At 33.6% G+C, this 24,860-nt stretch overlaps 1 protein-coding gene, 1 long non-coding RNA gene and 2 other non-coding genes across 4 annotated transcripts; 2 read left to right on the plus strand and 2 right to left on the minus strand.

Moving 5' to 3' along the window:
* Positions 1-1,849: 1,849 nt before the first annotated feature.
* Positions 1,850-3,084, minus strand: LOC114171182 (endochitinase A-like). The gene has a single exon (XM_028056385.1). It carries the CDS (start codon positions 2,970-2,972, stop codon positions 2,034-2,036), a length of 939 nt encoding a protein of 312 aa, XP_027912186.1. The 5' UTR covers positions 2,973-3,084; the 3' UTR covers positions 1,850-2,033.
* Positions 3,085-16,609: 13,525 nt separating this feature from the next.
* Positions 16,610-18,323, minus strand: LOC114169141. The gene is made up of 3 exons (XR_003600833.1): positions 18,255-18,323; positions 18,078-18,149; positions 16,610-16,725 (listed from the first exon to the last, which is right to left on the minus strand). It is a non-coding gene; the product is annotated as an uncharacterized LOC114169141 (long non-coding RNA).
* Positions 18,324-19,207: 884 nt separating this feature from the next.
* Positions 19,208-19,280, plus strand: TRNAR-UCU. Its single transcript has one exon. It is a non-coding gene; the product is annotated as a tRNA-Arg (tRNA).
* A 3,264-nt stretch (positions 19,281-22,544) lies between these two features.
* Positions 22,545-22,617, plus strand: TRNAR-UCU. The gene has a single exon. It is a non-coding gene; the product is annotated as a tRNA-Arg (tRNA).
* The last annotated feature ends 2,243 nt before the right edge of the window (positions 22,618-24,860 follow it).

A 24,860-nucleotide genomic window follows, 5' to 3' on the forward strand; every position in this document is an offset into this window, starting at 1 on the left:
TCCTTTCCAGAAGACCTACGTGAGTAGCCCTTTAAAGCATCCAAAACTAAATCTAATTTTCACGTGTTTAACTATGTTTTTTTCTCTCTCTCTCTCTAAAGTTTCTGTACGTTTGGTATTTAAACAATTCTTTTAACATTTTTTTTGTATGCTTTTCTTTTATTAATAATCTTGGTTTCGGTTGTTAAACAATATTCTATCCGATCATTTTTAACTGTCATATTTTTATAATCTTTACTTTATTTAATTGTAATTTTTAAACTTTAAGACAATATTGATATTCTTTTATAATACATATCATTATGTTTCACTTGACTCCAATTCAGGAATAGTGAAAATTTTGTGGTGATTTTGACATATCTAACTCTTAAACCAATTTGACATTTAATTATTCATAATTCTTACGAATTTTCTTAAACTAACGCAGACGAAAGCAACACATAAGGAGGCAAGTTTATTTAATTTCATTGACTCCATTTTGATGTTAACATATACATCTACGTAATTAGAACGTTCCTATATTGAGAAAATGAAATTAACGATAAAAATTGAAATAAAATTAAATTTTTTTATAAATTTAAATTATTTCTTTTAATCCAAACCTCTTACCTTATAAATTAATTTTAAAAATTAAATTAGATTTAAAATTTACTTTATAACAACAAATAATATATTAATTATTTTTGAATTAATAATTTTTCACCATTGATACGAAAAATCTAGTAATTGAATCTTATAAAGAGAGAATAAATTTTATTAAGGATTTTTCACTCATATCCTTGATAATGTAATATTAATAAGTGTCATTGTAATATTTTTTAATTACATCATTTATCTTACTTATTCCACATTTTTCTCTCTTTTATCTGGTATAGATTTTCTGATATAATCTTTTTTTTATATTGTCATTCCGTTAAACTTTAATTGGTGTTAACATATTAATTTTTTTAATATATTCTAAAACATTAGAACTAGTATACATTAATATATTTAAAAAAAATCAAATTCCTCAATTCATTTTATACATCATAGAAAGATAAAGTAGAATTAACATGTCTGTGGTCATAACATTTAGTAATGGAATAATAATAATGAAACTTTCACACACTCTTCTTAAACTATATTTTAAAGAAGAAAACAAAAAAATGACTGTGGATTACAGCAACATTACAATCATCATTAAACATGCTAATGATATGACATAAATGCTTTTTTTTTCTTTTCTAAGCTCATGCTTAAATTTGTCCATATATTATGATTGAAATTTCTTGGTCATTTTCTTGGTATATCTATGTTCAGACCATTCTCATATACTTTTAACCTGGACAAAATCCGTGAGCAATAAGAAGAGAAGTTGCAAATGGAAACACATTGGTGGGAAACAGGTTGTTGAAGGTGAAAGAAAAACAAAAGCAATTATGAAAGACAACCTAAGATTTAGTTTTAAAATCCTCATTTGGGTACATAGTTTGACTACTACACTTTTTCTCCCCAAAGCAGAGTCATAAATACACGCAAAGAATATCATTTTTCTTCTTGCAACGTGCAAAACCAGCAGAAAATCGTTAGTGTATAGACAAACGCAGGATTTGGTTGGAGGTGACATGACATCACAAACCGATTTTTACCTCCACCAAATACAATGTACAGACAAAACATACACCAAATCATAATATTTAATTTCACATCCAAATTGGAAAATCAGAATAAATTTTAATACTTAGAAAAAGATAAAAAGTAATTTAGTGAATATAAGATGAATGTAAGAGTTTATTGAATATGAAAATATTAGTATCTTTCATAAGAAAATATTAAATTTTATAGTTTTAGTAGGATCGGGAATAAAATATGAAACGAAACACGTATAACATATAACCCAGAAAAGAACCAACCAAAACAAATCGAGAATGTACAAAAAGAAAATTGAAATTACCATTCGGTTGCAATTTTTCAAAACATGGTCACCGAAATCACAATTTAATCAACACATTAACCAAGATTAAAACTAGTGATCTGGCTTAATTAACCGATTATTAGGATCCAATTCTTGCACTGAAGTGATGCATCCCAGGGTTGAAGCCCAAGCACCCCAACAAACCCTGTTTGTAAGGCAACAATGTTTTCTTCTTCATCTCCACAGAAGCGGCCCGGTTCACCGTGTAATGCAACTCGTGAGCCGAAACCGGTCCTCTCCGTCTCGAAACCGAACCGGAACTCTCCGCGGACCGGAAGCTCAGGTTCCGCACATCCTCCTGCGCTGTCGTTTTCGACAGAACCGCGTACTTCCGAAGAGGATCCTTGTCGGAAGCCCTTCCCTCCGAAGCGCTTCGGAACAGCAGAAAATCCTTGAGCCGCCACTTTCGGTACCCTTTCCCGAAAGAAATCGACGACAAAAACGAGGAATGGGAAACGGTCTCCGAGGCCTTGTTGATACTTTTTTCAGTTGAAGATACCGAATTAACGTCGATGTCATCACTGTTGGTTTCAGGTTCTCTGCGTACTGATATGGCAGAAGAAGTGGAAAACGACAACGACCTTTCTCTGATTCTTCTACGTTCTGATAAAGACGGCGACGAGAGCGGTGACAGTGATGATGACATGTTATCTGTTCTTTGGGATGGGATTTTGCTTTTGTCTGAGGTTGTAACGGAGGAAGGTAAAGAGGGTTTCAAAGGTCTGATCTTTCCGCCGAGAAAGAGTTCGTCTGCAGAAAGAGAAGGCCTTTGAACATGACTACCGAAGTCGAATTCAAATTCATCTTCAGTTGTTGTGAGAGCGGAAGCAGAGGAGTGTCTTCTGGTGGGGCTGGTGGGGGCACTGAAGAAGAAGTTGGCAAAGCGTTGAGGGCTAGAAGGTGCGGTGATGTAAGGGGAGGAGCAGCTGCTATCGAAGTTGAAATCCATGGAAGAAGAAGGTGGTGGTGGTGGAAGAGGAGGAGGAGGAGGAGGAGGAACTGCCACCACCACTTCCATGATGGTGTTGTTTTGTAATTGGGATTGAGTTTGGAGAAATGGGTGGAGGGTGTGGAATGAGGGTATAAATATATGGAGACAGAGGCAGGGTAAGGAAGGAGAGAGGAAGATGAATGAAGGGTGGAAATTTGACTCTTGTGAATGATTTTGGTCATTACAAAATAGTAGCCACCTTTTTGTTGGATTTTTGTTATATTTTTATGTTTCTATCTTTTCTAATTTTGAGATTTGTCAATGACATGTTAGTTAGTAACAAATTGTGTGGGTCTTAAATGGTGTGTTCTTACAAAAGAAAACTAATGAAATTATCCAAAATAAAACAGTGATTAAACATCAAGTTAATTTTTACGTCTAAAAGTCGAGGTTAGTAATAACTTAAATATATTGTTATCTTTTAATCTTTCTATGTGTAGTTTAAGGATAAAATCGTATATCAGATTTTAACAATTACAGTACTATAAATATTTTTATTGACTATATAACAATACTATCTTAATGGAATTAAGACTGAAAAAAAAGTAGTGATTTTTTTTTTTATTTGGGAATAGGCGAAGCAGAAGAGAATTGTAAACCACTTTGTTTTCTTATTCCGGCGAAGAAAAAAATTGTGAGTGGCGTGAACAAACATGGCCATTACTTCAGCAATAGGCTTGATATGTAAATTGTTTTGGTCAATAAATGGCAAACGGTATTCCAGAAGCAGTAGTTAATTATTTTATTAAAAGGATATAATCAATTTGGCATGTGTGAAATATATTATTGTATGACTTTGCTTGGTTTAATTCATGAAAAATAGTGACAGTGGATCTAGAAGAGGAGACAATTTGAAGAGACAGAGAAAGACACTTGTAATTTAATTTTCCTTCTTTATTCAGAAAAATAAAATTAAAATTCAACAGGTGTAATTGAAAGTTGAGATAATGGGGTGGTTCAAATTTGAAGAAAATTTATACCGTTGAAATTAAAGAGAATGCTCCCAAAAGAACTGAAAACGTAAAGATGTAAGAGATTCGCAAAGTGCATTGAGAATGGTTTTATTTTAAGATATAAAATAAATGTGGTGATTAAAGTTTTAAGAAAATTGCGTTGAAAGTAAAGAGCACCTGGTGAAGAAGGAAGAAAATAAAGACGCAAGAGAAAGACAAAAGAAAACGCTTTTGATTGTTTCTTTCATCGATTTATAACACTGAGGTTACCGTTTTGAACGTCACTACGAAAGAAAGCTCATCACCGGAATCAATAATGTGACTTAAATATTCTCATATTTATTAGTAGAACTGTATATTTCTATTATAAAATATTCAATCTTATCTTTTGGATAAGTCCAACAAGTTTCTACAAAATTAATCACATTTCCTTTCATTTTAGGTCACCAGAAATATTTTTTCAAATCTTGATATGTCTTAGTAATATTATAGATGCAAAACTAAGTCCTCTTCTGGAATAGCTTTCTTTATCTCATCATCTCCTAATACACGTGTTAATCCTCGTAATATCATTTGTATCAAATTATTTTTTTTAACATGCATTTAGTATCCAAGCTATTTTCTTTTATCATGTTAAGGAAATTATTAGTGGTGACTAACATTTTACAACTAATTAATATGATAAATTCCGGGAAGGGTGGGATATAATCAATGAACACGAAATTAACGAATACCCTTTTGGTTTGGCTTTTCATTCGAGGTGTGCAGAATTGAGATTAGAAATTTGGAACGTGATCTCTTACGATGCCGATTTTATATGGGACATGACATGGACTTCTTTCTCTATCAATCTCATATTTGAGATAAGAAATTAACTCTATCATTACCCGATCTAACATTATTAGCAAAAAAACTAATTTATTTTTATTTAAAATATATATGGTTCAATTTGGTAAAAGAAAACTAAAAACAAAAATAATCATCAACTTAAATATACGATCAAATTATTAATTAAATTTTAAATTTTATTACCTTGACCTTTTCTATATAAAAAAGAAATTCGGAAATAATCATATGAATAACAACCTCTTTAATTCCACAACTTATCTGGACAACTATAACATGATGATTTTTTAACTACTATTATCTATAGTAATATATAATGACCCATATAATATATATAAATTAATTTTTAAATTGTAATATAAATTCACAAGAGAGAGTATTAATTTAAAGAGAATAAATAAGTTAACGTAGGGATTTTCTTGGAATATATTACGACTTTATAAATCAAATATTGTAATGATAAGTGATAAGTATTAATAGATTATTCTAAAGTATCAGACATGGATACATGTTGAATACAGATACGTGTTAAACACAAATACATGTTAGATATGTATACGTGACCTAAATTGAAGTATTGGTATGAATATATAGTAAAAACCCAAAATGAAAAGAAACTACAAAAAGAGTAAAAACATTGTTCATATATTTACAAAAAAAAAGAAACAAGTGTTCATATTTTTAAATAAAATACAACTTTAAGTATTTAAAATTTATAAATTTTTAATATATTAAAAAATATTATGTATTTGAATATTTTATTTTTATGTAATAAATATTTTTATATAAAATAAAAATATATATATTTATTTATAAAAATATTATAAAAAGTATAATAAAATATTACATCTAAAATTTTCACTATTATTGAAATAAACTTATTAATATAGTAACCATTAAAACCGTCTCTACGTAGAAAAAAAGATTTGTAAAAGCTTTTACTGTACATTCACTGTAGAGAGAAGCGTATCGGATCTTGAAGACGGTGCAGAAATGTCATGATATTTATCATTTGCTTTTCAAATTATTTATTAAGTAAGACCTTGAAGTTGAATTTATATTAAAAGCTATTTACGGTAAAATTATAAAAATTATTTATATTTAATTTTATAGTCTATATTATTTATACAAAAAATTTATTTGTTCGTACACAAATTTTTCCAATCTTATCCTTTAATCATTATTTCAAACTAAAATAATTATATTTTCACTTTTATTACCATTAATATAAATTTAATTATTTTATAAAATAAATTTTTATTTTACCATTTTATCCTTTTAATAACTACATTTTAAAATTAAATAATTATTTATATTAAAAAATATTTAACAATAAAAATTAAACAAATTATTTATTTTTATAATTATTTTTAATAAAAAATATTTTATAGTTTAATTTTTCTTAAAAGACCACATGTGCGCATACTGGTATATATAATAGCAAAACTTCTATTACTACACAATATATTCTCTTTGGTATTTTACATTAAATCAATATTATGAAAAATTAAAAAAAATTGATTTCTTTTTTCCAGTTGTTCGTTAGACTCACAAATTTTCAGTGTAGTCCTTTCAACATCAATTCATCTCCATAATTTTTATATAGAGGTTAATAATGACCCAAATTTTAGGTAACGAATCAATACAATATGTTTGAAAGTATGTTCCAAAATTGAAGATTATCATTGATCAAATTAACTCAATTTAAATATAAAAGGGACCGATACTAGACGGAATAACTTCAGTTTCATTTACAACTGAAATTTAAATATTTTACTTTATAATTTTTCCATAGTAAACATCACGTAAAATATTCATTTCAAAATCAATGATAATAAGTTATTTGGTCAATTGTATTATATATATATATACTAATACTCCAATATACTTTTCCTTAAGTTTAATTTCCATTTATTTGTGGATAAATTATTTTCCCATTGTAAGTATGCTTTAATTTTACGTTTCATCATTAGATATATATATTTTTCAATAATATTTATTTTATCAATTTTTAATAATGGGAGCAATGCGTATTTTAATTTAATAATTAAACTTCATCAAGCATTTTGTATCCTAATTATGGTATTGTGTTTGGAAGCCATTGATGTTGTTGAAATAGTATGATTAATCACAGTCAAAGCACTAGAAAACAAAAACATAATTAAACAGGTTCATAAGATGTTGACCATTTTCCATGATGATTCACCAACCCACAGGACAGAATTCTAGATTGTGGGAAAAGCTGGAAGATGATGATGTCTGTTTATATGTGTTCTTTCTACAGACATAAAAGTACTTCTGCTGTTTAACCATGTCGCTCATGATTGCAGGATTAATTCTGTTCAACCATTACGTACTTACAGTGTACTGTGCAAACTCTAATGCTTAATCATGTTCATCTTAGTTTTTTATTCGTAAAATATATAAGGACGCTTAACTGAACCCTTAACATTACATTCATCTTGTAAAAAAAATTATTTGAACGAGCATTCTTATATTTATTTGAATTAAATAAGTTTTAGATTTCTTAAAAAATATTTATATATATTTTCTTTTTAATAGTACGGTTGTTTTTAATTGATTTTTATTTTTAATTTATGGTCTCTCAACTTAATTTTTCCATTACAATAATTGATACATTGTTTTATCATATGAAGATGTATAACTATAAGATAACAAAAATAACTTGATATATAGATGATGCGTTTTTGGTTTTAACTAGCGGGTTACAATATAAAGAGTTCATAACACCAAGAGACTCATAAACGGAAGTTCATATAACCAAAATTCCTCTCATGGGTTAGTTTAAGAGCAATTTGGGAACCAGTTTTTAAAGTAAAATATATTCTTTGAAAACGAAAATGAAAGAAAAAATATCATTTAAATTTTATTTATACGCATGAAAAATTTTACCCAATCCAAATCCAAACCTAGGTCAGTATGTGCAAAGTTGGGTTAGGATTAGATTAAGTCAGACAAGACCAAGACCATGTCAAGTTAGGTTTAAGTCAAGTTGAACCAAGGCTGTCAAATAAGAGTGAGTCCAGTTGGATCCATACTAGGATAACATGGATAAGGTACAAGTCAGACACGTTTGAATAATATTGGAGTTGTGTCAAATCAAGTTAAATCAAGTTTAATTTGTACCAAGTTAGGTCAAGTTAAGAAGGGCCCAACTTAAGCCTAGTTAGACCGACATTGGCCAAGTTGAGCTAGACTTAACTTGGGCAAAGTTAGGTCAAGTTGAGTCCAACCTAGTACCCAACTAGGCTCATGTCAAGTTAGGAGAGGTTGAAACCATGTTAAGATGGTTCCAAGTTAGGTTGAGTCAAGATTAGATTGATTCTCATTGACTTCGTAAGTCTAAGACAAGTTAGGTTTAGGTCATACCGAGTTAGGTTGAGTCGAATTTGTATTAAGTCGATAGAGTTGAGCCAAACGAAATCTAATTTGGGCCAATTTAGGTCAAGTTGATATGAGCTTGATTCAAGTCAGTCAAGACATATGTTAAGTTGAATTGTGTCAGGTCTAGTTTATGTTGAACCAAACACAAGTCATTATAGGTAGGATTGAGTTAGGTACAAGTCAAGTAAGGTCAGGTCAGGACCATGTCAAGTTGGGTTGGTAGAGGTAGGTTGGACCTGTCAGATTTGAGACAACTTAAGTTTAACTCAGGCCAAGTTAAGTCGAGGTAGGTAGGGCCAAGTTAGATTGAGTTGAGACAAGCTCTACTCAAATTGGGTTGAATGTGTTTGAACAAATTGGGTTGGCTTTGTATCAAGCTGAGTTGGGCTTGATTTAGGTCATGTAAGTTAGATCGAGCTCACATCATCTTGAGTTAAGTCAAGCCCATATCAGGTTAAGTTCAGTCATGTTTGGGTCTGGCCAAATTTAGATCAAGCCATGTAAGATTATGCTGATAAGACTTTGACACAAGTCAAGAAATGTTGGATAAGGCTCAAGTATGGTCAAGTAAGGCTAGACATAGGTTGGTTTGGGTTAAGCCTAGTTCAAGAAAAGTTTAGCCAGACCAAGATTAAGCCAAGGTGGCATGGACCCAGGTTAGATCAAGTCAAGTTTGATCAAGGTCAGATGGAATCCTAATGAGGTAATATCAAATTGGTTTGGTCCAAGTCATGCAAAGATGGTTTGAGTATGCCTCAAGTGAAAATTGGGGTTAAATGGAATTTTATCAAACCCAAATTAATTTAAGTCTAAATTAGAAAATTTTAAGTAATAAAAATAAAATATTGTTATATTTGAACTAAAATGTGTTGATTTTACACCTTAATTTATGCTCCATATATCAGTAGCATTGAATACTACACAAGGACATATTTTAAATAACAAATTAACACGTATTGTAGATATTATTACAATTTTTTTGTTCGGGCTTTCTAAATTTAGTTTTTAAAAACTAGTTGTTTCTAAACATAATTTTTGTATTTTTTTTCTCAATATTATTTCAATTCTTGCCGTTTATAATTATAAAAGAAACTACCACTACAAGAAAATCTTTAGTTAGAAATTAATTTTAGAAGCAAAAAATAGTTAGTTACTATAGTGACCAATTTAGATTTTAATTTATAAAATTAAAAATTATTGATTACTAAAATAGTCACTATTATAAATAAAAAATTATAATTGGTCACTAAATTGGGCACTAATTAATTAGAAACCAATTCAGAAACTAAGCCATTTTGGTAGTCAAAACCAGGGTAGTTAATTTCAAAGACTAATTTAGTAACCAATTATAATTTTTTATTCGTAATAATGACTATTTTAATATCCAAATTTTTATTTTTATATATTAGCATTTAAGTTAATTACTATAATCACAAATCATTATTGGTCATGATCATTATTTAAATGGTTAAATATGTTTTTGGCTCCTTTACTCTCAGTGAAGTTTAGAATTAGTCCATTTTGAAACTTTGGACCAATTTAGTCCTTTTATCTTTCGAAATACATGGATTTAGTCCTTTTAATCAAATTTTGTTCGGTTTATTTGATGTTTCGTACAAATTTCAAGATTGTATTTGAGTTGTTTATACTGTAACGTTCCATTTAATTATTAAGCGAAATTAAAGGAAACGTCACGCGATAAAAGTATAGTAGCGTAGTCTTGGGGTCCTCAACACAACCCCTACAACTTGGGCACACCACGATGCCAACATAAACCATATACAATTCTAACAAGGAGTGTAGAGTAAGAAAGCATAAAACTATACAAGGGCCATGGCCCTAAAGAAAACATGAAGAAAACTCCAGCCCAGATGGCTAAGCAACGAAATCACCATTCCCTTGTTGACCACGAGAACTTCGCCCATCTGCTCCCATCAATCAAATTGATGATCATCGCAAGAAGAACAACCACATACAATACAACCATGCAACAAAACGGGTAAGCTAGAGCCAACACATATTCATCATACAGTCAAATACATTAACATCATTCCATATCCATATACAACCAAGCATGTTATGACTCCTCATTCAATACACTACGACTCGACTCGACTCATCCGGATACGTATAACTTAGTCGGATTCAGCGGATGCTTGCACTTGTGGTGGATACCCCTGCTCGACCCTGAGCTGCTCATCTCCGAGCTATGTGTTACAAGTGTTACGATGAATCAAATCTCCCTCACCACAAGGTTAGCCCTTAATGAATTTCAGGCCTCCTGCTACTCTCACCACAGGAGTCAGTCCGCTCTAAGTGAGACTAACTAGCCCCTTAGAGTGTCAGGATGCAGTCCTTACCTTGAATCCTTACCTGGTTATACAGATGGAGCACCACCATGGACACCTACTAACAGGGGCCATGGAATTATGTCCCGACCACTGAAGCGCAACCCCGAAAGTCTCACCTAGAGACCCCAAGGAATTATGCACTGACGCATACAGAACACAACCGCACAACCAAAATGATATTCACTACGCATGTATATGTTAATTGTACCACCCTTTAAGGCAACGCCTTTCATGTTCCAGGCCCAACACATTTCATCTCGTCATGTACCATTCATGTACCAAGGACTTCCAATTCATATCGTTATCATGCCTCTTTCATACCAACCCTTTCATTACAATCTCATGCAAAACTCATGTCAACCCTTTATACATAATTCACAACTTGCATTACTATATCATACTCACACATACCAAGCCTTTAGTACAAATACTCAAAACCAAGCCAGCATTATCCATACAAAACCAAGAAAAACATCCCACATTACACTGTCTCGCCCAGTACCTCGCTTAGGCTGGAGGGTCTCGCTCAGGCGAGTTCCCCCTCCGCCTAGGCGAGGGCACCAAACAGGAGCATGAACAACGTGGGATCTCGCTTAGGTGAGACCCCTCTCGTTTGGGCGAGTTATCTGCTCGCTCAAAAATAAAAGAGCTGGTCGCCTGGGCGACCTTGGGCGATAAAGGCTTGGGTGAGCCTCCGCCAGACTCGCTTAGGCGAGTTCGACTCGCCTGAGCGAAATTACCAGGTCTCGCCCTGGATTCACCTGCAACAGATACGATTTCCAACCCCTTTTCATCATACAAGATACCCCACGCACCACAAACAACGATTTATCCATACAAACATCCAGTATGCTCAAACAGATCAAAGGCAACCCAAAAACAGATTAAGAACAACTCAAACTCGAAACCCTAACTTCCCGTACCTGGAAAAAAGGTTAACAGAACTTCGACACGGGACCTCGGAGCACAACAACTTGAAAGACGGACTTGCACAACTGGCGAAACAGCGGAGGACACGATTATTTTCGGACTTTAATCGGTGGAAAACGAATGTAAAGCTTTATAAGGTAAGTACAGTAGGTTTAGAGTTACTTACTGTCGCAACCGAAATCGCGACGGGACGACGAACCGAAAAAAGAAAAAAATGGGTTTAAAAAAGATTTAGGAGTCGCCACCATAGTTATTCTGGAAAACTATGGAAAACCATAAAGAATAAGACAAGTCTGCGAAAAACCTGATTTTGGATCCGGGAGTCGGTTACGCGTAAGGAAGGTGTTAACACCCTACAGCGCCAGCCCAAGGGCGGTACCTTTAATTAAAAACGCAAAGTTGATGTGATTTTCAAAATATTAATATTCCCCGAAAATAACAAGACAAAGATGTTAAAAAGAAACAAAAATATTTTTTTAATTTTTTGGGCCCGACAAGGATTGACCTTGGTCCTACGTATTCTCATTCAAAATGAGAAATCAGGGTTACGTAGTTCTTTAAAGATATTCAAAAAAACAATTGAGAAAATGATTTGATTTTTTTAGAGGTGAACCTGACAAGGACTGACCTTGCTCCTACGTATCTCACGGTGGAGAATCAAGGATCACGTAGTTCTTAAAAAGACTTTTGTTTGAAAATGTTGATGTTTTTTATATTTTGAAAATTGTATTTTTTGGTATTTTTTTGAATTGCTTGAAAGTATGTGTCACACGACGCGAGCGGTCGGACAGACACGAAAAGAGAAAGAAAAACTATTTTTGGAAAATAAGTGTCACGCGGTGCGAGCGACCGGACAGACACATTGAAGTGAAAGAGAACATTTTTATTTTATTTTTATTTTATTTTTATTTTTTATTTTTATTTTTTTTCTATTTTTTGCAATTTTCGTAATTTTTCAAATATATTTTTTTACAAAATAAAAAAAGAAGAAGAATAAAAAAAATAAATAAAAGATAATAATAATAATAATAAACAAAATAAAAAAATAGTACAACAAAATAAAATAATAAAAAAGAAACAATTTAATTAAGAAGGATGAAAGTGGAAAGCCAAATTATGAGAGTGCATGAGTAATTAGGGAGAGGTACATGAAGTAAGTGAGGTGTGTTTATTAAGGGTGGTGGTGCGGCGAGTAAAAAATAAAACAAGCCCAAAATAAGAGTAAAAAGTGTATGCAGGGGTGTGGGATTAGTAATTGTGGAGGTGCGCGAGAAAGTGAATATGCAGCGAGGCCCAATAAGCAAAAAAAAAAGGCGGGAGTGCAAGGTCGCAAAAAAGGGGGGTGCACGAAGAATAATAAAAAAGAACGTGGAGGTGTATGAGATAAAAAAAGGGAGTGCATATGGTAATGGAGGGGGTGCGAAGAATACGGATGGAGGTGTGCAGAGTAAAAACTGAAATAGAGTAAAGATGCTGAAAGGGTACAAACGGTAAAACAACACAAAGAGGGGGTGCAGATATTAAGGTGGGAGGTGCACGGAGCAAAAGTGGGGCTGGGACACGTGAGACGAATGTGATTAACCTAAACCTAGTAGCTCCTGAAACAAGAGGCAAGCCTCCTCTCTCTCTCTCTCGACACCCAGGGCCCCTCCTCCCCTTCTCGCGAGCAGCCGCCGCACCCGTCGAACCTCCGCCTAGCCGCACCTCTGGAGCTCGCCGCCGCTCAACCAGAGGCCATTGCCGGCGCCACTGCGATGCTCTTGACCGAGACCGCCACCGACGCGGACGACGAACTCGCTGTTTCTTCTCGCGAGACAGACCACTTCTTCCAGCTCCAACGTCTCGACCTCGCAAGCTTCCGGTCCGTCGGAGCCACCGGCGACGGCGCCAATCGCTACCAGAAGCGTCGCCGGCCTCCGCTGCATCCTAAACGTCTCTCGTTCTTCTTCTCGCATGAACCACGCCAAGTCTGGAACCCACACCGCGAGCCTCGCTGTCGTACCCCCCAACCGCGACTGAAACCGCCGCTGCTTAGTCCGTTCGAAGTTCGACTCGCCGGCGGCGAGGCCGCCGGCGCGGGTTTCTCTCCTCTCCAGGAATATTTGGCACTGGAATGGGGGTTCTGGAATGGTTTGAATGGAGACCTTTTTTGTTCTTTGATTGAATGATAAAGATGATAACAAATGGAAGAGTGCGGGGTGGAAGAGTGCGTGACGGTGATGGTGATTTTGGGAAGGATTGTTGTTTGTGTTGAGTGCGGCGAGATGAGGATGTGAAAAAAAAAATAACAGATGGTGGAAGATTGCGTGTCGGAGATGACGATTTTTGCACCCAAAGGCGTATAGGATACGAAGAGTATATGACTTTTTTTTGCGTGAAGGTTTCCCTGCGGAAATGTGAGTACGATGGAGGTTCCGAATGAAAGGAGAAACGGGTGGGGATGGAAGCCTAATGGTGGTGGTTCTCTGTTTTAATTATTTGGTGCACAGGTTGGATGAATAGAAGATAAGGAAGATTATGATGGCTATGATGAAGCATATTTCGTTTTCCAGACTCAAACAACAACAAAGAGCACAACATATTTGACTCATAGAGATAAAACCCAACATACTCAGATCATGCATATTCACATAGAAACATTGAGGACGAAACATACCAATATATCAAGTCCAACACACGAACACATTATGCTCACACAAACGTCATTTGTTCCAGATTGGGTGCTTACCTCTTGCAGCTGCTTATCCCAATTTTGCTTTCTTCTCTGTGTAAACTTGTGAAAATTTTTTTTCTTCCATTCGTCTCCCTTTTTTTTTCTTTGTTGCTCTGAATTGGCATTGATATCAATTGTGAAACTGTATTTTTCTGTTCTTTTCTGATGCCCCCTTTTCTTGTGTGTAGGTGGTGACCAATGTTTTTAGAAGGAGTGGAGATGGAAGCCTAATGGTGATGGCGGTGATTTTGGAGGGACGGTGGTTTTACGAATGGGAGAGATCAAAGTTGAATGTGAAGCTCATGATTTATGGCTATGGATGGGTGATGAGTCTGTGAACAATGGTGAAGCAAAGAAAATAATGGTGATGTGTGTGTATGTGGACCTCTAGATGCAGGTTGAAACGGAGTCTTGATGTTAAAGGAGAATGAAATGAGATAATGGTTGGGGCTTTGGGTCGAACTGGTTTGGGTTATGCATACACAGGTTTGGTCTTGCGAGCACAGGTGAAGGAGACCGGGAAGGGGAAGAGAAAAGAACAGGAATCGTGTGGGATGAGTTGATGTTTAAACATGTTCCCTCTTCGTCACTCAAACAGCAAGCAATATAGATTGGGTCATGAGCAGAGCAACCGAGCAAGCAATAGAGATTGGGTCATTAGGAAAGCAATAGAGCAGAGCAATACATATCCCACTCATACCACATCTAAGAACAGAATAAGACACCACAAATCCAACCTACCATGTCATTAACGTATAAAGCTTACCTCTCCCCTCCCTTTTTCTTTCACTTTGTTGCTCTGAATTGGAATTGATATCCATTGTGAAACTGTATTATTTTTTTCTATTCCTCCCTTGCTTATGTGTGGAGTTGCCCTTTAGTCATGGCTGCACTGTTATGCTCAGACTGCCTCCCCTGGTTGCTGCCACAGTGACCACCAATCCCCAACCTTTCTTCCTCTGCTGTCCAAACCCCCCCCCCCAACAACTCTTGCCATATTTTGGCATGGCAGAGTCAAGTCACATGACTTTTTTTATTATTATTATTATTTTTTTATATTTTATATATATTTTATATATTTTTTTAAGAGCAGAAAAACAAAATGGTGTGAAAATAAAAATAAAATGAAAATTGAAATTAAAAAAGATAAAATAAAATAAGATAAAGTGAAGTAAAAATTAAAATAAAATAACATAAAATAAAATAAAACAAGATAAATAAATAAAATAGATAAATAAAAAGCAAGACAAAATTAAAATTAAAATTAAAAACAAAAACAAATAATTAAATAAAAGAAAAGGAGTATATATGTACATTCAAATTAATGTTGATTTTTTGTGATATGTCTTTTTCTTCTCTTTTTTTTTTAAAAAATAAAAAATAAAAAAATAAAAATTCTTAGTTAATTATTTTTATTAATCGGACAAAATTGAGTGTTGACACTTACGTGGAGTAGAAATCGCTAGTTGAGTTATTGGGACGGACTGGTTCGAGACAAGGACAAACCCTAGCAGAGCTCTAGCGTACCAGTTAGAGAAAACGGCTATGGTTTCTGTGAATGCAAGGAGAAGTGGAGCGTTAGGGCAACTGGAACAGGTTTTATCAGTTGGGCCAACTCTAGGCCCAAGCACAAGGGGCAGCCCTTTGCTCTAGGGCAGAAAATTAGCAAGCCAAAATTAATGGGCCTTACAGTTTATACTGTTTGACACATTTTTATTTTAATGTTAAGTCAAATACTATTATGAAACACACTTGAAATGTCAAATAAACTTAACAAAATTTGATTAAAAAAAATAAATTCACATATTTCAAAAAATGAAAGGCTAAATTGGTCTAAAATTTCGAAATGAACTAATTACAAAATTTACTGAAATTTAAGAGACAAAAATATATTTAACCCTTATTTAAAAGTTTTCTTATAGTGTATTGACATATAACACCAACGATAAAATTGTATTTATAAGAATAAAATAAGTAATAGCGACAAAAGATATAAGAGAAAAAAAATAAGAAATATTGAAAAGATATAAGAACATTAATTATTTGGGGATAAAAGAAAAAAGCTAAACATCAAAAGATATGAAAAGAAGCTGGTTTATGAAGGGAAGAGAAAGAAAAGAAAGGAGCTGGTACTTTTCATGATAGTTGTTTTAGGTTATATTTATGGAATATATTTATATTTCTTTATTTTAAAACACAATTATTTTGAAAATTAAGTTTAAATATATGTTTAGCTTAATATTTCCGTTCCAAAAGAAAAGTACGTCAAGAAACAAAAGTTAGTTAATAGTCTTGCCAAAAATGATGTAACGTCCCATTTAATTATTAAATGAAATTAAAGGAAACGTCACGCGATAAAGTATAGCAGCGTAGTCTTGGGGTCCTTAACGCAACCCCTACAACCTGGCACACCACGATGCGAACATAAAACAGATACAATACTAATAAGGTGTGTAGAGTAAGAAATCATAAGACGATATAGGGGCCGTAGCCCTAAAGAAATCGTAAATAAAATGACTCCAGTCCAGATGGCTAAGCTACTGAATCACCACTCCCTTGCTGACCACGAGAACCTCGCCCATCTGCTCCCATCAACCAAGTTGATGATCATCACAAGGAAGAACAGCCACATACAACACAACCATGCAACAAAACGGGTAAGCTAGAGCCAACACATACTCATCATACAGTCAAATATATTTTCATCATCTCACATCCATATAACAACCAAACATGTCATGACTCTTCATTCAATACACTACGACTCGACTCGACTCATCCGGATACGTATAACTTAGTTGGATTCAGCAGATGCTTGCACTTGTGGTGGATACCTCTGCTCGAACCTGAGCTGCTCATCCTCGAGCTATGTGTTACAAATGTTACGATGAATCAATTCTCCCTCACCACAAGGTTAGCCCTTAATGAATTTCAGGCCTCCTGTTACTCTCACCACAGGAGTCAGTCCGCTCTAAGTGAGACTAACTGGCCCCTTAGAGTGTCAGGATACAGTCCTTACCTTGAATCCTTACTTAGTTATACAGATGGGGCACCACCATGGACACCCACTAACAGGGGCCATGGGATTACGTCCCGACCACTGAAGCGCAACCCCGGAGGTCTCACCTAGAGACCCCAAGGAATTTATACGCTGACACGAACCAACATTCATAATTCAGCAATAAGAGAATATTAAAATCATATTTACATTTCCATACCAACCCCTAAGATAATCCCTCATACGCGTCAGATTTTGAATCCATACCTCTGATCATCACCACCCCATGAATCTAGGGTCTCATCTCATATTAATCACGTATCCCTTTAGTTCCAACCCATTCATTCATTTCACATGTCAATATCATACCCAACCCATCATACGTCGTTCATAACTCATGTCAAACATGCAAAATATTCTATTATATACATGTCCATCATTACACAATCATACTCAACCAAAATAGATCACTCGGGAAACATCAAACATCCAAATCACAGCACTGTCTCGCCCAGCATCTCGCTCAGGCTGAGGGGTCTCGCTCAGGCGAGACATGCTCGCTCAGGCGAGCCTCCCCTCGCCTAGGCGAGAGCACAAAAGCAGGAGCATGAGCAACGCGGGATCTCGCTTAAGCGAGATCCCTCTCACCTGGGCGAGTTGCTTGCTGGCTCAAAAGTTGAGCGAGTCGCCTGGGCGACTTTTCGTGCAGAGGCCCTAGGCTAGCTCCCTGTTTCATCTCGCCTAGGCGAGATTGACTCGCTTGGGCGAGATTAACAGGTCTCGCCACTGTTCCCCACTGCAACAGCCATGTTTTCCGACCAAACAACACATGCAACGTACTTTCACACCTCAAACGACAGATCCAACCATACAATCAACAAACAACGCATAAACAGTTCCAAAAAGACTCGAAACTAGAACCCTAACTTCCCGTACCTGGGAGATGCGAGCTAGAGCTTCCGATACTCGAGCGGCGAAGGACAGTAGCCCAAGGAACGGCTTAGCGAACTGAAACTAGCATGACAAGGTTTAAAACGAGCTCACTAGAAGGCTCAAACTGAAAACGTAAAGAAGAGACGGAACGAACATAGAGCTTGAGTTGGGGAGACTTACGCGGAACGGAACAAATGCGGCTGAACTTGCTAGACTGCGACTTCTCCAAACCCTAGCAGAGGTAAAGGCGGTTGTGGCTCAAGGCAAGGACAAAGCTTTTTCTGAAAATGGCAAGGAACTCTAGGTTTAGGGCAGACCTAAGAATTTTATACATTGGGCCGGCCTTAGGCCCACTCACAAAGGCAACCCATCAACTTTAGGGCAGAATATAAAAATGGGGCCTTACAAATAATACATACTAATCACTGATTCATGAAATTAAGAAAAAAGAAAGAAAAACTTAATCGCCCAAAAAGTTAGTGAAGTGGTACCTAAAAGGAAGAATTAAAGATAAGTTAAAGCAAGGTGCTTAATCTAAATAAGTATTTTATGATTTACTTAGTTGTTCTACAAACTTTCACTTTTTCATTAGAGTTGTTAGACCAATAAAGTCAGTTTCTAAAATCAGAGGAAATTATGAGTTCTAACTTTCACATGTTCATGGTTATGGTTGCTTTGTTAGTTGCATCATTTAATATATATTTACAAATTGACATGGAATTCACCCTTTTCTCGGACTTTTTGACTTAAAATTAAAGAACAAATTAGTGGATGATGACTATAACTGAGTCAACATAATTTGTGTTCTTCTAATTCGTTTATGATGGTATATGTATAGTTTAATTTAATTCTTTATCTTTTTCCTTTTTTTTTATCCTTAAGTGTTTTGAAATTTTAAATTTTAAATTTCTTCATGTTGTTACAATAACTTCAAGTTTGTATTTCTGAAAACGAAATAATTCTATGCGTATTGTTTTATATTAAATCAAATGAATAATTTTTTTTATTAATAACACAGAAAATATATGATGGTCTAATGGGTAAAATAGAAATATAAGCAAATAAATTGAAGTTTAAGCTATGTTTATAAAAGTTGTTATTAAGTAGAACAATATCATTGAAATTTTATCAAGGCGCCCATGGCCTAATGGATAAGGCGCTTGACTTCTAATCAAGCGATTGTGGGTTCGAGTCCCACTGGGCGTGCAAATTTTATTTTTTTAAAGTGCAACTTTTTCTCACCCTTCATAATCCATATTTTGCTAATGTGTATACATGCTTGCTGTACAATACCTATGGTGCCAAAAGATTTTGCCACGCCAACCCAACTATAACAATTTCAAAATTAAGTTGGGCTAAAATCTATCATGATAACATCATGTTTTTGTTCTGGGATAGCAAAAGTGTAATTAAATATCTATAATTGTAATCTATTTTTGAACACTTTTATATTACTTTTATATTAGAAAAGACTTTTTGGTAGAATACTCTTATCCTTTACTTCAAAAATCTCATTCGTATCACATCAATATACTACATTTATAAACTAAAAACTATTGTTATTTAAAATAATTTTCATTATAAATAAAAAATTATAGTTAGTTTGTTAATTATACTTAAAATTAATCTTTAACATGAGCTATTAAGACTTTTGTTACTAAAGAAATTATTGTTTAAATTGGTCTCTAATTAACTAGTGATCAATTTAGACACAAATTCCTTTGATGTTAATAATTTACACATATTTATAAGTTACTAAGGGACCATACAATCACAAGATACACTCACATAAATGAATGATGCATATGTATGTTTAAAAATGGACGTTGATATATTGAAAATTTCCCTCCCCCACATCCAAATGACAATGGTTGATATGATTAAAAAGACATTTGTACCTTTCTACAAATCCATAAATGCTCATCTCAACAACTATATGTTGATTAAAATTGTATGTCTTTTAGTGCACTAACAAATATAAATTTATGTTTGTTACTACATTAACAATTGTAAATTTATGCCTATTAGTACACTAACAAATGTAAATTTATGTCTATTACTACATTACCGAACGTAAATTAACATATATTAGTAGAGTAATAGACATAAATTTGGTATAGTTTTAAGAAAAAAAACTCAAACATTTACGTTTGTTGTTCCACCAACAGACATAAATTTACGTCAAGAATATAAACAAACGTAAATTTACGTTGAGAATATAAACAAACATAAATTTACATCTAACCTATACCAGTTGTAAAATACCTAAAGTAACAAACATAAAAAGTCTTTTTTGTGTTAGTGTTATTGTAGTGAAATTTTTTTAGCCTATTATGTCACTTGGTATTGATATATAGTCAAATCAATCACAAATATCTAGTCCTATGCACGAGATATTCTTACCGCAACGTAAAGGGGGTGTTGAAGATTCAACATCAATTATATATAAGACATATTTAGAATAATATCCTCTCCTTGCTAGCCAATTTTGTGATAATAAGTTAGACTTAAACTCATTTCCCAATAAAATGAAAATTGTATAACTTATTTGTTATCTAACTATACTCATTGTTGAAGAGAACATGAAAACATCATTCATCTTAATCCTTTTTATACAAAAGCCTAAGCAAAAGTAAAATGGAATGAAGCTACAATCTAACCACATTAATATAAAACTAACAAAAGAGTAAGTATAAATATGCATAATCTCAAATATTGGTTTACAAATTTTCCTAGGCTATATTGAAACTTGGACCAAATGGGTTGGCAAAAAAGAAAAGAAAAGAAAAACAAAGACTCACTACTGATATTTATGAATATGTATTAGCAAAAATCTATTTAGATATGGGTTTATAGAACTAGATATTTGAACTCGGGTTCAATTACATATAGAAAAGTGTTAGACCCTACAACGTTCATTATAAAGATTATTACCCATAATTAAGTATTGTATTTATACTTTAAAAATATTTATCTTGTAACATCCTAAAAACAACAATGTAAAACTACTAGATAAGATATTATAATATTTGTTACTCAACATGTATACCAAAAGTATATAAATTGCTTCATTTATAGTCAGCCATAAAGGTAATACTATAACTAAAAATATAATCATATACAACCCTAAGGACAAAATAAAAAGAAATAATAACTATAAATTTTTTCAAAAGATAACAAGAAGTGAAATGCTAAACTAATATTTAAACGGTTGTATCATCACCACCATCTCCTACTGGACCAATACATATTTCTTCATCTGCTCACACCAAATAAAGATCCAATTCTTCTCAAGATCTGATACGAGTAAATGAACTTAAAAGAAAACTTTCTTGACTGGATAGCCCTTCCCACACCAGTGGTTGGGGTCACCATCAAGAAAACATGATCCCCAACTGCAAACTCTAAAGGTCTCTTTCTTTGATCAACATAAGACTTTTGTCGATTCTACAAAGCCTTGATCCTCTTTTGGATCTTCTTCACCTTTTCTATGGTTAGCTTCAACAACTCGTGTCCTACTAACACTGCCTCTTTATCCTGATACCAACAGAGGGGTTTTGCAGCTTCTGCCATACAAAGCATCGTACGAGACTATTCCAAAACTTGCATGGTCGTTGTTATTGTAGGTGAACTCCACCCAAAGGTAAAACTTCATCCCATCCAGATTGCATCATGCCCTTTTATAGACCGTGGCAAATGGGTAACAAAATCCATAGTGATGCTATCCTGTTTCCACTTTGGTATCTCTGACTAGTCCAACATTCCTCCTGGCCTCTAATGCTCCACTTTTGCCTTTTGACAGGTCAAACAAGCTATAACAACTTGTGCTACATCATGCTTCATGCCTGACCACCAGAAAGATTCCTTAAGCTTTTGGTATATGTTATTCATGCTAGGAGGCATGCTAAAACGAATCTTGTGTCCTTCCTCATGGATTAACCACTTCAACTCTGTATCCTATGACACACAAACTACGCCTCTAAACCTCAACACACCATCGGATCCCAACACAAAATCCTTAGCTTACTCGGAGCCAAGCAACCCTACTGTCCTTTGGAGACTAGGATCCGTTAAATGCTTCTCTTTGATCAAGATTAGAATTTCACTAGATATAGTCAAACTACTACATCTATTGAAATCTGCCCCCAAAACCATCTACAACTTCATATCTCTGAACTTTTGTACTAACTCAAACTCTCTGATCATCATATGAGAGACATGCACGATTTTCCTACTTAAAACATCTGCCATGAAATTTTCCTTTCCTAGGTAGTATAGTAATTTGAAGTCATAATCCTTAGGAATTTTATACACCATCTTTGCCTTATATTTAACTCTTTATGACTAAACAAATACTTCAAACTCTTATGGTCGCTGAATACTTGAAATGGTGCACCATAGAGATAATGCCTCCATATCTTTAAAGCAAACATTACCAATTCCAAATCATGAGTAAAATCCTTTATTAAGGCGCCCATGGCCTAATGGATAAGGCGTTTGACTTCTAATCAAGCGATTGTGGGTTCGAGTCCCACTGGGCGTGTTATTATTTTTTATTCATCCTTTTCGGGTATTGATTTGTTTTTAAATACATAAATTTCTCTACCTTTATAACCCACACATAAAGGTATTCCACAAGTGCCTAGGATGTCTTTTGTCATACCAACCCAACTACAACAATTTCCAAATAAAGCAAGACTACAACATGATAACAATAGATGATTTAATGGTATTGCTCTCATAAATCTATATAATTGGTAATCTATTTTTGAACACTTTCACATTACAAAAGATACTTTTGGGAGAGTACTCTTATCCCATACTTCGAAAATCTCATTCGTGTCACATCCACATACTACAAGAAATTTTTTAAATAGCAACAAATTTTAGAGAAAAAAGTAATTAGTCATTATAATGACTAGCTTAGATATGAATTTATAAACTAAAGATTATTGGTATGTAAAATAGTTTCTACTATGAATAAAAAATTATAATTGGTTTTTGAATTATACTTTAAATTGGTCTCTAATATTAGCTACTAAAATTTTGGCTACCAAAGAAACTAATATTTAAATTAGTTCTAATTAACCAGTGACTAATATAGCTATAGATTCCTTTGGTGTTAATAATTTACACATATTTATAAGTTACTAATGGACCATACAATCACAAGATACATTCACCTGAATGAATGATGCATGTGCAACTGTATAAAAGAACATTGATATATTGAAAATTCCAAATCCCCAACATCCAAATGACAATGGTTGATGTGATTAAAAATACATTTGTACCTTTGTATGAATCCATGAATACTAACCCCAACAATTATATGTTGATTAAAATTTTATGTCTTTTAGTACACTAACAAATGTAAATTTATGCCTCTTACACTAATAATTGTAAATTTACGCCTATTAATAGTACACTAACAAATCTAAATTTATGTCTGTTACTACATTATCATACATATACTTATGTCTATTAGTAGAGTAATAAACATATATTTGGTATAGTTTTAAGAAAAAAAAAACTCAAATATTTACGTTCGTTGTTCCACCAACAGACATAAATTTACGTAGAGAATATAAACAAACATAAATTTACATCTCCCGCAATCTAACCTATACTAGTCGTAAAATGCCTAAAGTAACAAACTTAAAGGTATTTTTGTGTTAGTGTTATTCTAGTGAATTTTGTTTGACCTATTACGTCACTTGCTATTGATCGGTTGTCAGATAACTCACAAATATCTAGTCATATGCATGAGATATTCTTGTCATAACATAAAAGGGTGAAGATTCAACATTGACTAGAGATAAGACCTATTTAGAGTAGTATCCTAACTTGCAAGCTGATGTTGTGCTGATAAGTTAGATTTCAACACACTTCCCAACAAGATGAAAATCATATAACTTATTTGTTATCTAACTATACTCATTGTTGAAGAGAACATGAAAACATCATTCATCTTAATCCTTTTTATACAAAAGCCTAAGCAAAAGTAAAATGGAATGAGGCTACAATCTAGCCACATTAATATAAAAACTAACAAAGAGTAAGTATAAATATGCATAATCTCAAAAGTTGGTTTACAAATTTTCCTAGTCATATTGAAACTTAGGTTATAATAGGTTGGCAAAAAAGAAAAGAAAAGAAAAATAAAGGTTCAAGATGAATTCGTATTTTTGCCCTCATTTAATGTTTAATTTTGGGTATTTAATTTAATCTTTGTGCTTAAAGAATGATTTAATTAAGATTTGTGATAATTTGGCTTATTGAATTTATGAGATAAATTTGGCTTTAAAAACAATTTTAGTTGCATAAATTATGTTTGGATATTCTGACAGTTGTTGATATAACTGAAGTTAAATTTGGTTCATTAAAAGTGGGAAATTGAATTGTTTCAAGTTACCAAATAAGGCCAAAATTAGTAAATTATGAAAAGAAATAACTTAGGAGCTAAATGCACCCCAAATTTCTATTTTAGGCACTCCTTTTTCAAGTGGACCACCCAAAAAACCTATTATGCACCACTATTTTTTACTAAGTTACACCCCTCCTTCCATTCAAAATTCAGGTCCACTCATAAATTGCCATGTGGCAATCCTTAACTTTTAAAACTAACCAACTAAAATATGACACATGGCATAATACTTGTATGCACTAGCTGACCAATCACTGTGTGACACATCATCATCAACCACCACCATTAACGCACTCCACATAGCGAAAATGCAGCAGAATCGTAAGACATCATTCACATGCAAAAACGCTAGACCAGTC

The sequence above is a fragment of the Vigna unguiculata genome, chromosome 2, assembly GCF_004118075.2.
Source record: "Vigna unguiculata cultivar IT97K-499-35 chromosome 2, ASM411807v1, whole genome shotgun sequence".
NCBI lineage: Eukaryota > Viridiplantae > Streptophyta > Magnoliopsida > Fabales > Fabaceae > Vigna > Vigna unguiculata.